The sequence below is a fragment of the Acipenser ruthenus genome, chromosome 33, assembly GCF_902713425.1.
Source record: "Acipenser ruthenus chromosome 33, fAciRut3.2 maternal haplotype, whole genome shotgun sequence".
Classification (NCBI taxonomy): domain Eukaryota; kingdom Metazoa; phylum Chordata; class Actinopteri; order Acipenseriformes; family Acipenseridae; genus Acipenser; species Acipenser ruthenus.
Window position 1 is genome coordinate 9,282,156 of NC_081221.1, and position 16,088 is coordinate 9,298,243.

Here is a 16,088-nt window from a genome sequence, read left to right on the forward strand (position 1 = left end):
CAAACTGAACCGCCATCCTTTAATTTGGAATAGAATAATGTTGTGGAACTCATGTTCATGTCCTACAATCCTCACACAGCTAATCAGTCGGGCCTATGGCCTGAGGGCAGCAGTGTGGAGTAGTGGCTAGGGCTCTGGACTCTTGACCGGAGGGTCGTGGGTTCAATCCAAGGTGTGGGACACTGCTGCTGTACCCTTGAGCAAGGTACTTTACCTAGATTGCTCCAGTAAAAACCCAACTGTGTAAATGGGCAATTGTATGTAAAAATAATGTGTAAAAAATAATGTAATTGTATGTAAAAATAATGTGATATCTTGTAACAATTGTAAGTCGCCCTGGATAAGGACGTCTGCTAATAAATAAACAATAAGAAGAAATATAATAATATGTCCACCAGCCACATGATTGCTCCGAGTTGTTATACCTGGACTTGAGATGTTGTGTTAAACAGACTAAATTGTGCATATTGATTTTTAAATTTTTTTTTTTTGTTTATTTTTTTTTTCTTCCCTATGCGTGATGGCTTCAGTGTCTTTTGGATGTTTTTGTCTGACATCTGCGTTTTGTAATTTAACCACTGCAGTTTGTGAGTCTCTTGGCCATGCCTCCATTCTGAATGAGAATGCATTTCCATTGACTTACCTGGTTAAATAAAAGACTGTGAAGCCAGCATTGATGAAAATATTCTGGTGAAATTTGAATAAACTTTAATAAGCAGTCAGTACCCCTATTGCATATTATATGTTTAACATGTTACTGAACTTAAAATGAAATGAGTAGATGCATATCCATACAATACTTGTATTAATGACATTCTAAATAAAGTGCTACCATTTTATTTAGTGCTTGTTGTAGGTTATGTAGTTTTTATATGCCCGTCATATTATTAATGTTAGTAAATGGGCCATATATACATGATTTAACCAGCTTTGTACATTCACTTTCTGTATTGCCTGTATAGAATGTGCCTTATTTAATCTGGTATTTCAGTTACCTTCTTAGAGTTCAGATTTTCTTTTTGTAGATTTTACTTCTTTATAGGATTATAGTATTGTGTATGTTTTTGTGATTTACTCAATGATAACCCTACTTTTTGGTTTGATAAAATGCCCTGCTACTTAATATAAATCCCTACAAGTAGACAGTGTTTCAGGAAAATCCTCCTTTATTTACATTTATGTTCTGCTTCTGTAACGTAAAAAAAAAAAATCCTGACAGTCTTGTATTCAACAGAAACACAACAATGATAGCATTCCAACAACCTGAACAGCTGTGGAAATATCAGCTTTGTCACAAAGTTGGCTCTTTTTAATAAAGCTTTTCTCTCTCCTATATTCTAATTGTGCAGACATGACCGTGATTTCAGAGATGTTCTGTAAAGGGCTGTTTGGTGACCCCTTGATATGGTCAGGATTCCCTCCACAAATAAACATTCAGTATAGCGCTTGCAGAAAAACCCACACACTTAATGTATTTCATTTAATCCTAAAGACTTTAAAACTTTAAAAACGTCAAATTACAACAACTCTTTGGAATTGTACTCGTCATACAGGTAACTGTCGATGCTTGCAAAAGTTTTGCAGATCATAGAACGGAAAGTCTTCAGGTTGACGGGTTTCTTGTGAAACTAAAAGCAAGGCTTGCAGGTTCGATTCAGTCAGACGGTCTCGGTCCTGACATCTGAAGAAGTGAAGAGCACTGAATGCCCTCTCACACAGGACTGTTGTAGGGAACAGGGTTAGGAAAAGTAAAGCAAATTTACCCAGGTGCTTGTACTCTGAAACTTGGTACATGCTACTCCAAAACTTCTCAACTGTAACAGCCTGCTGACTGAAATGCGCTTTCATTTTTTTATCCTTCTGTAGTTTCTGCATAAGATACTTGAGGCCGGCAAAATTCAAGGCTTCAAAGGAAGACAGTCTGTCTTGTAAAGCACTTACAAGTCTTTCAAGCAAGAGAAATGTCGAGATTTTGGAACTAAATGGATCAGTCACAAAGGAACCATACTGACTAAAAAAGTCTGTCTCACCGAAACGTTCTTTAAGGTCCTCAGAAAGGATTTTCAGGTACTCTAATACAGTCAAGCAGACCCTTTTCCGCAGTTTAGCATCCTGCCCCTTAAGAAACAGTCCAAGCTCATTATACACAGTAAAGTCACTCAGGTTCAGTGCAGTGTGTGTAATCATCATTTTGAATGTATTAATCAGCTCCATGCTGTCAATGATGGTAAGCTCGCTTTTCTGAAGCTTCAGGTTGAAGGCAGAGACCTTAGGGAGAAACTCTTTCAAAAAGAGCAGACAGCCATGCACAAATGGGTCTTGTAATTGTTGGGCAAGTTCAGGAGAAACAGCAGTCAGCACTTGAATGAGGTCTTCCCAAATCTCAAATAGTCTCTGCACATTGTCATTAAAACTGATCCAGTGGACAGCATTGTAATTTAGAAGCACATTCTGCGACTCATCTTGCGATTCCCAGAGAGCTGAGAATCTCCATTTATCAACACAGCCAGTGTTAATGACATAGATCACCTTTTTCACCACGGATTCAATATCATTCATGGTTTTCATGGAGGCCCTGTTGACCAGAACTTGGTGGCTAAAACAGCTGAAAAGGAACAGCTTTTGTGCACAGCTCTGCTGAAAATAATCCAGCAGACTTGCGCTTCCATTCTGCAAAACAGCGGTCCCGTTTGCCGTCAGGCCACACATACTCGAAACACCAATGTGGCATTCTTCTATTCGATCTCTGACAGTCTGAAAAATGTTCTCTCTGTTGGCATGCTCAGGAAGAGTTGCCAAACACAGAACTCTCTCGCAAAAGCTTTCGCTGTCACAGTCAAAATAGCGAATGCCAACTATGACCTGTATTTTCCCAGTGACATCCCTGCTCTCGTCCAAAGAGAGACTATAAAAAGGGCTGAGGGCTATTTTTTCGACTGTTTCATCTTGAATAAAATTAGCCATGTCTCTTATCCTCTCCTGGATTGTGTCACTGCTCAGTGGTGCAATGCTGAAAAAGGGATTGTATGATTGCACCGCAAGAACAATATTTTTAACCACTTCTCCATCACTTAAAGGTTTCATGCTTTGTGCCAAACATAAAGCAACTTTGAAACAAGTTAAATTGATCTGATCTTCTTCGTTCAGCACATTCTGCATTTGTCTCTTTGTCTTTTTGTCCAGCTCGTTTTTTGCTCTGTTTAACAGCATGTGTCTCTGAAAGTCATTTTTATACTTTTCTGCTACTACATTGGCGTGAGTGCTATAATGACGGTGCATCGCATATGTTTTTATTTGATGGATCTCCTTTTTACACACAGCACATACTGCTACCTGCTCAGAACTGGAAGTACCTATTTTCAAAAACATCAGAAACTTCATTTCCCACTTCTGCTGAAAATACCTATTTTCTTCTCTCCATGTTTTGCGTTTCTTTACACGTGGCTCCACATTCATCACGTCATTTCCCCCAGCCTCTTCAAGCCCTGAAACATTTTTGGAAATAGATTAATTTAAAACACCACAGAAGTGTTCATCTATTACACAGTGGTGTTTTAGAAATAATTTTGAAATGCTACCATGGAATCCAATGTTTAATATCATTGAAAGGTGGCCATATCCAGGCTGAATTCTCATCAGTTTCCATGTCAAACATGACTAATCACTGATGAAGACATTTACCAAAGCATTTGTTTACGGCCTTGGCAAATGTTGATCATCTGAATTAGTTGTAATAAAGTCATTAACTAATTGACTAAATAGAGTGCCAGTTTCCCCATTCCGAGATGGTTGAAATTATTATTATTATTTATTTGTTTATTTCTTAGCAGACGCCCTTGTCCAGGGCGACTTAAAGTCGTAAACAAAAATACATTTCAAATGCAAAGAACCTGATACAAAAATATTGTAAATGGATTTTCTATTGTACCTATACTTACCAGAAAATAACAGTTCATGTTAACATTAACAAAATGATTTTTTGGAAGCTCTGGTCTCAAAGATAGGCAGACTTTAGTGTTGCTAATTGTTGGGTTAATACCCCTTTATTAGGAACACATTGATTTGATTGTATTATTTTAAGTATTGTGGCATGTCAGAAACCCTGTGGCTGTTAATTGTGTGTGTGTGTGGGACTGTAAGGTTGGCAGGGGTGGGGTTAATTCTGTCCCTGCCAGCGATCACAGGTGTGGACATTTCCCAATTTGGTAACTGATGCTATCTGGGGAGTGGCCACAGGTGTAAAAGCAAGGAGAAAAGCTTTGTTTGGTGAAGGTGTTTGAGGTGGTGAGTTTACACTGTGTAACTGCTGTACTGGTCAGTGAAAGCGAATGTTTAGCCTGACAACAGTGGTGTGTGTTCAGTGTTGTTTTGTGTAAGCCTTTTATTTTGGCCACCGTGCCTGTTTGTTTGTTCCTGTGTTTTGTTTGTCTATTAAAAGTGTGCATTCGCGCTTAAACTGCAGCTTTCCCAGAGTCTCCTTTCTGACGCTATCCTGCTATTTTCTGAAAGTGAAAAAAATAAATTAATTCAATTTTCTTTTTTTGTTAAAAAAAAAAATTACAAAAGAAGCTAGATACAGTTGTACATGGCTGCTCTTTTTGAAAGAGTTTCTAACAAAGGTGTCTGCCTTCAACCTGAAGCTTCAGAAAAGCCAGTTTACCAGATCTGGCCCCTTTAACCAAAAAGTATTTATGCAATGTAGTATTACATACAATAACAAGATTGCATTTCAACAAAACATAAATAATAATATTATTATTATTTATTATTATTAATAATTATAATAACATTTTGGCAAATAATTCAATAGTCTTTGCAATACAACCTAGAAGAAACAAAACAAGACTATTCCAAAAACGTTTGGGTTCAGTTTGGAAAGTCTTTATTTTCATGAGGAAAAGACAATGCGCCAACTGTCTATTCAGCCATTTACTACAGCACCATCAGGTTTGGCTTTATTGGGACACAGGTTTTGACAAATAAATAAATAAATAAATAAATAAATATACACCCATAAATAAATAAATACATTTACACATTCGCCTCACTGGCTCACACACTGGAAGATGGTTGACACCATATCTAGGTTCCACAAAGCCTGGCTGACCTAGGGGCACACTTTGCAACCACATCTATGGGGCAAGCATATAAGACAGCTATTACAAACTACGATTTCTAAAAGATATCTAAAGAAGGGGAGCTACTGTATCATCTCTTGTGCAAATGTGTAAGCACCTCACCAAGATTTACTTCACCCATATTTGCACTGCACATAGCAAGTACAGCTGGGACTTTTTTTCTTCTCCTCTTTGTTGTAGCGCATAACAGCGGACACAGGGTTCCCTCAGCAGCATTCCTGAGGAAGGGTGCACATTATTGTCATGCCATTTCACAGCGATGATGCCTTTGCTTGATTTGACATCCCAATAGCCACAAGGTTTTTTAACCATTTGCTTAGGAGGCAGGAAACCATTCTGTTTTCCCTTACAGTATGTGAACAGTGCAAGTAGGTAACAATACACAAGTAAAGAACGTGTCACAGTGCACAACAGTCTGTTCAGGGACAGCAATGGTTTGGCACAATGTGATGACCACCTTTGCAACGATCAGTAGCTTTAATTTACCATCAGTCAAATTGCTGCCTTCAAAAGTTCCCTTACTTTGGTGCAAAACAAAGTCATGATTTTTTTCCATTGGAACAGGCATGACAGAAAAATGGATATACTGCCTGAGGATACCAGCCTGTGCACCCTTTACAGATACATCATCAATTGACTGTTTATGCATGGCAGGAATGGCCAATTATGTCTCCCTAAACGTGATAAAACAAACCACGTATAGAAACGATCAGGGTTTTCAGCCTGTGATGTATTGTCGTTGAAGTGGATTAGCCATTACATCTGCAACTTGTGGCAAATGAGTTTGGAAAGCCCAGTGGATTTCAATTAATGACAGACTACCAATGCCCAGAAGAATACCAATACAAATCCTTATTTTGTTGCTGTTGGTATTTATGTCCATCTGCTTGGCATACGAATTTGTATGACCAACAATGTCGTCTATGATTTCATTGGTGAAAAGGGCTATCATATACTCAGCTGGAGTTTTGACTGCTATGCATTTCAAGCAACGGCTGTATAGGTGTGAAGGCGTATAGGTTCTACTGCACATGTTCAGAGCCAAATGAAATGCAACTCTATAAAAGCTTAGAGGAAAGTAGACTTGCCCAGGTGAAATAGGCTAAGCAACTTCTCCGAACCCGTCTGGAAGGTTGTTCCCAGTTGAATGTAATGGCTAAAATACTATGGACTGCAAGTCAGGTCCCTGCCATTATTCGACTAGAAGAATGGTTTGCAATAATTGTGATGTTTCTGTATCTTGAATAACCAATGAATGTAAACAAATGTAACCATGTATTGACTATATCATCCATTAAGAATAATCTTTCATTAAATCAATAAACCGTGTAATTCAAATAACTATAAAAGTAGAATTGTCTGATTCATTAATAATAAAGTCACCACACCCTACAAGTAGTAGACATGTGTGTGCAGGAGAAGGACCAGGGCAACTGTCTGAATAAATACATTTGTTTTTGAGAACACAGTAACTGTATTTATATTTTACTACTGTTTAGTGATGTACAGTAGTCTCCGCTTATAGGAACACCTCCTAAGAGAACACCCTTGTGGTGAAACAGATTTCCCCCATTTTCCCCATGTTTTTGGCACCGATAGTGATTCGTTCACAACTGATACATTACTGTTTTGTAAACTGATAACTCACCATCACCAAACTTTTATTCAATCTTTTTAAAACTGACCTGTCATTGCAAGAGTGTCTTGAGGAACACTGATTGGTTTATTCAATCTTTCCAGAATGTATTCTGATTTCCACAAGTGCACCTCATCACTACCGCTACAAACTGTTAAATCATTTTGGGCATGTCTTGAATATTACTCCTGTACAGGTATTCATAATGAATCTAGAGCTGCTGCTGCATTTTTTAATGTCTGTAGGGGTGCTGTGTTAATTTAGTTTGACAGTTAGTTTATTAACGTTGGTTTGTCTGTTACTTTATTATTATAGTTTCCTATCATACATTTGCCTATTGCTTTTTTTCTTACGTATTCTGTTCATTTCATATGTTGATGCACGTGTGTCATAACAAGTAATACATATTCATTGATTCATATTATGTCTGGTGGTCAACTTTGTCTAAGAGACTACGGTATTATGTAGGAGCATTACATCTTAAACTGGACTGGAATAAGGGAAATCGTTCAGTGAAATGACTGGATATTAGGACTCAGAACTTGAAAAACAATAGCACTGTGAGCAGGGATGTTAATATTACTTGGAAAATGTAACACACTATTGTATGCTGGCTCAAAAAAGTAAATCAGTTACATTTTACCGATTACTTTCTTACAGAAGTAATATATTAGATTACTGAGTACTTTTACATTACTACCAATAGAGCTACCAATAAAACACACACACAAAGTTAACTCAGAAGTCTAATTATTATTATTTGTATAATTTAAATCGTGTTTCACATTTACACAACATTATTATTATTTTTTTAATGAGTCATTATAACTAATTGGCTTCCGTTGACTATGAGCATTAAATCAAATATTTCTAAAATAAAACAAAAACATGAATTTAATAAAATACTTCTAACAAAATTAAAATCGTTTAATTAACTTCCCCTTTGTTGAAACGTAATAAAACCATCTTCTCAAATAAGACATCACTTAGCTGGTTTCTCGAAGGCGTCAGCACCCTACCCCCAATGCTGAACATGCGTTCAACAGGGGCACTGGAGGGTAGAGGGGTGTTGTAGGTGATAAACACTTGCTTGATTACTGGGTACTTAAGCACACAGGACAGTGTTTTGTCCCCATCCCTAAAGAACTGGAATACTTCATCTTCTGAACCTAAGGATGGCTTATTGCAGGAGTCAAACTGGAAGAACTCATCATCATCAGTGTCCATCTCAGGAGCTTGTGTATCAGACACAGTGAGGGAAGTCTCACTGAGAAGGTAGCCATATGCCTGTTCTGCACTCTGCTCGTTCATCCAGCGCATACGGAATTGGGGGATGGTTATACTGGCAAGGATTAATTTACAATCCTCAAAGCAGGTGCCAAACCTCTTTTGGAGAGCTGCCAAAACTGCATCTGCCATAGGTCCTGCACATTTGAGTTTGTGCTTCACAGCCCCAAGCTTTGTCTGCAGCGCTGAGATGGTTGGCAGGAGATAACCAATGAAGCATTTGGATTCACCCTGCAAGATATCAAGAGCACAGGCAAGAGGCTCCATTACACTGCAGTACTCATCCAGGAAGGTGAGCTCTGTTTCTCCCAGCCTTTCCACATTCAGACCGTCACAAATATTATGCAGAACTTCCTCTGGAATGCTTCGCATCTTGCTGCAAGCACGGAAAAACAAATTCCATTTAAGCTGAGTTGTTGCCTTCTCTGCAAAGAGTGCATAGACCTGAGGTGACATTTTACTCTTGTTCCATAGCGCAGAGCATTTTGCAATGGTTGACTGGAACAGCATCTTTAGGGCCAGTGGACCTGTACTCAGAAAGTCATGCGCATCTTTTGCTGCTACCAGGTTAAGTGTATGGGCGGCACACCGTTGATGTGGAAGACTGAATTTTGTTGCAGCATCATCAAGGGTACACTCAGTGAGAATATGGTTAAGGTCTGAAAACATGACTGTGTCTTCCTCCTCATCTTCTGGTGCCTGGTCTCCTTCAGTCTTAGGAAAGTTTGCAAATTCTTTAAAGGCCTTAAAGTTGTAGCCATTGTCTGTTATAGTGCAACATACTTTTGTGTGAATTTCAAAAGCTGCATGAATTTCTTCAAGTTTTGCTGCTATAAGATTATAGGTATGGGGCCCTGTAATTCTACAACATGCCAAAGCAACTGAGTGGCGCTCCACTGAATTGCTGTCAAGCCAGTGAGCTGTTACACCCAAGAAACTCCGACCATGCGCTCTCCAGATGTCAGCGGTTGTACAGACAGTGTGGACTTTTTCAAACTTGGCCTTCAACTGGACCTTCATGTTTTCATAGGCTTGGTCAACTCGTTCAGCAAGCGTCTGACGGCACATAACCCTGCAGTTAGGGGCAAGACCCTTCACAAGGTTGATGAAAGATGGCTGCTCCACAATGTTGAATGCCTGAGCATCTTCAATGATGAAATCCATGATGAGTCGATCAACTGTTTCCTGGCTTGGACATGAGCTGAACTGGTGTAATGTTGGCTGCACAGGTTGCCACTGGACAAGCTTTATATTCTTGGAAGCCACTGCCAAAGAGCTGTCTAATGCTCTGTCATCATGCAAGTCCAGCAGCGTCACACTGTGTTTTACAGTCTTCTTGCAATATTCAGCGTGCACTCTCTACAAAAAGAATAAAATAAAGCAGCAGAATTAACCTTACTTAATAAAACGTGTTTAGTATGTTTCTGAAAATCTCCCCCCAAAAAATGATTTGATCCAATTTTACTGTAACATCTTAAGTTGGTTTCTAACTTCTCTGGTAAATTGTAACTGTGGAGGATTTTGAACTAGTATGTGGGACTATTACTGTGAAAATAATAGTTAAGAAATTCATTAATTAATTAATAAAAATAATTAAATAAATAAAAACTGTACTGTCCAAAAACATTTGTCAATGTAGGGTTATATTGCAAAAACAAAAAAGGATAACAAATACAAAGTAATTAAAGTAATTCAATACATTTCTTTATAATAGAACTATAAAATTCAGGTTTAAAAACACAGAATTGGCAGTTTTCAACATTGACAAAATAAATACCCAATCGTAGCACAGAGTAAAGAAGCATGAAACCTCATAGTTTCTTGGAGGGGGTGTAGTGTACATGTTATTACATCATTGGAATCCATGCAACACTGCTGCTTTGCACTCTAGTTCTCTAGTCATTTGCAGTAACAGAGCAAATATGATTGAGGTCATAAACCACTACAGTCTGTTTTACATGGTACATAATTAACTGAAAAAATGATAATAACCATTATTTGGAAGATAAAACAACTGTGAACAGAGATTTGTAATGTGTAAAAAATTTAAGACATTTTACTTAATCTGATTTTAGTATTTTAAATTAAATATATGATCATCTTTTACTTTTTATCAAACAGAAACATTTAACTAATACAATGTTCTTTCTTCCACATGCACCATTTTTTGTAAATCAGATATCAGTAAATTTAGCTTTCTTTCCCAAGGTTCAATATAGTATGGTTTATGTAATTACAGGAATACTGTACCTGCTATCCACACGATCCACTCTTATTAATGTTGTTAACAATTATTTAAAATCAAACACACTGTACATCACCAGCAGTCCCAGATGGAACATAGGCCTACCTCAAGGTGTTTCTTTAAATTGGATGTTGAAGACTTTGATGTAGACAGCACCTTCTCCTTGGGTCGACACAGGTTGCACTCCACAAGTATATTCTTGCCTTTCTCTTCTTTGAAGGTAAAGGCGTTGCGAAATCTCCAGTGCTGGAATCTAACTGCAAGACACATGGTTGCCGACTGCCATAATGAAATATATGACCTCCTCTGGGTCCTGAGTGCAACGTGGTTGAGGGCAGCACTTGTTACAGTGCACAGTGGACACGTTACTTTAACAACCCTGGTTATTAACCTGCCAAAAGCATGTCCCAAAAAGCACCTCAAATTTAACCAATAGTAGTATATGGCGACACTTCCTATCACCTTTTACGATCTCTTTTACTGTTGTTTTAAATTAAAGTTGTTTTTATAATAATAATAATAATAATAATAATAATAATAAGCAGCTTTAAAAACAACTTATACCTCTTAAAAGTAACCGGATTGCCCAAGCTGTAACCCAAGCTGTGGTTTATTTATTTTTTAAATGACTCTACATTTAAAAAATCAATAAATCGCCCTTTTATTTACTCTGGAAAACAGCATAGAACTGCAAAATGTTAAAAAATCTAAGAGTGCAGAGGATGCATCGCAATACCAATGTCGAGAAGGAGCCTAGAATCCCAGGGCAGAACTGAACGGCACTACTGGGCTGTATTAGGTCTACACAGATACAGGATGCATGTTTTTAACAAAGCTTTAGGTTGGGGTAGGTTACGCTGGCTGAGTGTTTGCTAGTACTAGAACCAGCACCTTGTATCAACAAACCATTTTAGAAACCTAAAAAGAAAACAGCCCTGAAGTTAAAACAACAGTAAAAGATAGCTGTCAAAATCAGTACGAGGTTAAAACAATGTGCCACTATAATTTTAACTGGACACCGCCTGTAATAGAACTTATTGACAGAATCATAGAATACAACTGTCCCTAAGTAAAGCAATTGCATTGATATGGCAAGAGGTTAAAACAATGTGGCAGAGAAAAAGTTACATTTCTTTTATTGGACAACACTGGTAATGGAACTAAAAATATCAAAGAATAGAGCTGTGTACACAGTAACTCAAAAGTGTACTTTCTCTATACAGAAGAAACCTAAAGTCCAATGACCCAATATGGCAGCCATATTAGAACAGGAATTAATGCCATGGTAACCAACACATCTAGTATGCAGGGTCTATATAGCTCTGTAAATATGAACGGCCACCTCTTAGGGTTTCTGATACATGCAACAAACTGGCACGAAAGGGTTCCTTTTTCTTGTACATGACATGAACCTGACCAAGAGAATCACAGAATACACATGTGCACCAAGTATGAAGCAAATATCTTAAAGCATTATGTGTTTATCAAAGTGAACAGTGCCGCTCGATTTTGCCCCAAGAGTTGTAAGCTGAAATAGTTTATGAGATAGTAGCAGTAGTACAGTGAATACTGCGTGAAAGGATTCCTGCGCTAACATAGAGTGAGTGCCGAATGGAGATTGCAGGAATGGTCCGTGAAGGCTGCGTTGAGATTGAGTGTGGGTGTGAATTGAGGGGTGTGTGGAGCACGTGAAGGATGCGTTGAGATTGAGTGTGAGTGTGCATTGAGAGAGGTGTGTGGAGCACGTGAAGGATGCGTTGAGATTGAGTGTGGGTGTGCATTGAGAGAGGTGTGTGGAGCACGTGAAGGATGTGTTGAGATTGAGTGTGGGTGTGCATTGAGAGAGGTGTGTGGAGCATGTGAAGGATGCGTTGAGATTGAGTGTGAGTGTGCATTGAGAGAGGTGTGTGGAGCACGTGAAGGATGTGTTGAGATTGAGTGTGAGTGTGCATTGAGAGAGGTGTGTGGAGCACGTGAAGGATGCGTTGAGATTGAGTGTGGGTGTGCATTGAGAGAGGTGTGTGGAGCATGTGAAGGATGCGTTGAGATTGAGTGTGGGTGTGCATTGAGAGAGGTGTGTGGAGCACGTGAAGGATGCGTTGAGATTGAGTGTGGGTGTGCATTGAGAGAGGTGTGTGGAGCATGTGAAGGATGCGTTGAGATTGAGTGTGGGTGTGCATTGAGAGAGGTGTGTGGAGCACGTGAAGGTTGCGTTGAGATTGAGTGTGGGTGTGCATTGAGAGGGGTGTGTGGAGCACGTGAAGGATGCGTTGAGATTGAGTGTGGGTGTGCATTGAGAGAGGTGTGTGGAGCACGTGAAGGTTGCGTTGAGATTGAGTGTGGGTGTGCATTGAGAGGGGTGTGTGGAGCACGTGAAGGATGCGTTGAGATTGAGTGTGGGTGTGCATTGAGAGAGGTGTGTGGAGCACGTGAAGGATGCGTTGAGATTGAGTGTGAGTGTGCATTGAGAGAGGTGTGTGGAGCACGTGAAGGATGCGTTGAGATTGAGTGTGGGTGTGCATTGAGAGGGGTGTGTGGAGCACGTGAAGGATGTGTTGAGATTGAGTGTGGGTGTGCATTGAGAGGGGTGTGTGGAGCATGTGAAGGATGCGTTGAGATTGAGTGTGGGTGTGCATTGAGAGGGGTGTGTGGAGCACGTGAAGGATGCGTTGAGATTGAGTGTGGGTGTGCATTGAGAGGGGTGTGTGGAGCACGTGAAGGATGCGTTGAGATTGAGTGTGGGTGTGCATTGAGAGAGGTGTGTGGAGCACGTGAAGGATGCGTTGAGATTGAGTGTGGGTGTGCATTGAGAGGGGTGTGTAGAGCACGTGAAGGATGCGTTGAGATTGAGTGTGGGTGTGCATTGAGAGGGGTGTGTGGAGCACGTGAAGGATGCGTTGAGATTGAGTGTGGGTGTGCATTGAGAGGGGTGTGTAGAGCACGTGAAGGATGCGTTGAGATTGAGTGTGGGTGTGCATTGAGAGAGGTGTGTGGAGCACGTGAAGGATGCGTTGAGATTGAGTGTGGAGCCCTGGTGCTGCGAGCTAAAGCCTTGCACAGCTCTTCTCTTTAGAGTGTCACTTCAGCCGTCTATTTTTCTTTTTAAAACCATTGTATACTCGCAAATTCACACTATCTATGCTCCAGTTCAAAATCAATAAAATCAACTTGATTTGCTAAATATTACAGAAAGAAATGTACCTTGAAAGGCTAAGAGTTAAGCATAAGAATGCATGTTTTACAACAGTGAGTTTGTTATTTTCAGAGATTAAAAAGGATTGTTCACATAATTTAGTAGATCTCTTTCCATGACGCATTTGTGATTGTTCCTTAAATCACCAATTATATTATATACACAGTGGTGTAGTGCCAAAAAAGAAACGGAATTGACCTAAAATCAATAATGTTAGTAACATTATAAACAGTGACCTTTTTATTGTGTGTGTGTATATATATAAATATTGTAAGACAGCAGGGGGGGGGGGGGTAAATCCTCCCTGCAGAAAACATGTGCGTATGCACATTTTGTTTAATTAGTTTTGTTAGTTGTTTAATTTTCAGTTAATTATTTGACTGTTAATTATCCCCTGCACCTGGTGGTAATTGTAAATTAGAACCAGGTGCAGGGTATTTAAGAGAGGCAGCCAGTCTGCTCAGGGCTGCTGTGTAGAAGGAGACAGGTGGTGTGTTCTGTGTCCAAGCAGTCAACTGACAAAGTAAGTGTTGTGTTAAACTGTGTGGTTTATTTTTGGGTATGCCAGGTAAACGGCTTCGTCGTCCTGCAAGCTAGTCAGCATACTGTGTAGTAAGCGCTCTGTAGGAGCTAGGTGTTTGTTTTGTTTTTGTGTTCGGTTATTATTAAAGAAAAATAGCGCATCAGTGCCTTAAACTTAAATTTCTGTGTCCTGGGTCAGTGTTTTTAAAGGAACCTGAGTGGGTGTGGTTGTGTTACTATATATATATATATATATATATATATATATATATATATATATATATATATATATATATATATACACACACACACACACAGTGCCTTCTGTAAGTATTGGGACAGTGAAGTCAAAATTGCTATTTTTGCTGTACACTCAAGCAATATGAAAATACCATTAAAAGATGAATATGAGGCAAAAATATAGAATGTCGCCTTTTATTTCTGGCTGTTTCAACACATATGTTTTACCAACTAAGAATAACAGCACTTTCAGAGTTCCATACCCCCATTTTATGTGAGCATAAGTATTGGGACATTTTTCTCACAGGTGTTTCTAATTGATCAGGTGTTTCCTGTTGCACTGATTGTTCACACATAAGAGCTGTGAATGTGTAGTCTCAGTTCTATCCTTTGCTTTTGCCTTTGGAGTCTGCATTTGGTGTCAGTAGGCATAATCCAACATGAAGACTAGGGAGCTGTCTTTTCTTTTAGCGATTTGGATGCTAAAAGAAGAGAGGAACTCAATTAGAACCACAGCACAAAAGTTGGGCATAGCCAAATCAACAGTTTGGAATGTCCTGAAAAAGAAAGAAACCACTGGTGTCTTCAGCAATCGGCAACGACCAGGTCGGCCAAGGAAAACAACAGCAGTTGATGACAGAAAAATGACCAGAGCTGTGAAAAACAACCCTAAAATAAGTGTCAGTGAAAACACCAACAACCTCCAGAAAGCTGGGGTGAAAGTGTCACAATCTACTGTTCGCAGAAGACTTCGGCAGCACAAAAGGCTACACTGCAAGATGAACACCTCTGATCGGCACCAAAAACAGAAAGGCCAGATTAGAATTTGCTAAAAAGTACAGAGATGAGCCAGTAGAGTTTTATGGACAGATGAGATGAAGATTAAGTGATGGGAAGGCAAAAGTGTGGAGAAAAAAAGGAACTGCAGATGATCCAAAGCATACCACCTCATCTGTGAAGCATGGTGGACGTAGTGTCATGGCATGGGCATGCATGGCTGCCTCTGGAACGGGCTCACTCATCTTTATTGATGATGTAACGAATGATGGCAGCAGCAGAATGACTTCAGAAGTGTACAGAAGCATCCTGGCTACCAATGTACAAGAAAATACCACCAGACTCGTTGGGCGGCGCTTCACAATGCAACAGGACAATGACCCAAAACACACTGCCAACGCAACCAAGGAGTTCATCAGGGGAAAAAATTGGAAAGTTTTAGACTGGCCAAGTCAATCTCCTGATTTAAATCCGATTGAACATGCATTTCACTTGCTGAAGAGGAGACTGAAGTCAGAAACTCAAAACAAGCAACAGCTGAAAATGGCTGCAGTAAAGGCTTGGCAAAGCATCTCAAAGGACGATACCAAGAGTTTGGTGATGTCAATGGGTCGCAGACTCACTGCCGTTATTGCCGGGATTTGCGACTAAATACTAACTTTTATACTTGAAACCACCAGAAATAAAAGGTGACATTCTGTACTTTTGCCTCATTCATCTTTTACTCGTATTTTCATATTGCTTGAGTGTACAGCAAAAATAGCAATTTTGACTTCTGTCCCAATACTTATGGAGAGCACTGTGTGTGTGTGTGTGTATATATATATATATATATATATATATATATATATATATATATATTACACACACACAGTACTGTGCAAAAGTTTTAGGCAGGTGTGAAAAAATGCTGTAAAGTAAGAATGCTTTCAAAAATAGACATGTTAATAGTTTATATTTATCAATTAACAAAATGCAAAGTGAGTGAACAGAAGAAAAATCTACATCAAATCAGTATTTGGTGTGACCACCCTTTGCCTTCAAAACAGC

At 39.2% G+C, this 16,088-nt stretch overlaps 1 protein-coding gene across 5 annotated transcripts in view; it reads right to left on the minus strand.

Moving 5' to 3' along the window:
- Positions 1 to 919: 919 nt before the first annotated feature.
- The window catches only part of zgc:161969 (uncharacterized protein LOC569044 homolog), a 35,749-nt gene continuing 20,580 nt past the window's right edge, over positions 920 to 16,088 (minus strand). Inside the window, exons 1-3 of one of the 5 annotated variants that reach the window (XM_034055458.3) lie at positions 5,241 to 7,700; positions 3,939 to 4,502; positions 920 to 3,485 (exon numbers count right to left, since the gene is read on the minus strand). In XM_034055458.3, coding sequence (XP_033911349.2) covers positions 1,546 to 3,456 — 1,911 coding nt within the window. In that variant the 5' untranslated portion in view covers positions 3,457 to 3,485; positions 3,939 to 4,502; positions 5,241 to 7,700 and the 3' untranslated portion in view covers positions 920 to 1,545. Of the gene's footprint in view, positions 3,486 to 3,938; positions 4,503 to 5,240; positions 9,421 to 10,411; positions 10,586 to 16,088 lie in introns of those variants that run through there. The other 4 variants (XM_059006608.1, XM_059006606.1, XM_034055457.3 and 1 more) reach the window with 4 other exon arrangements.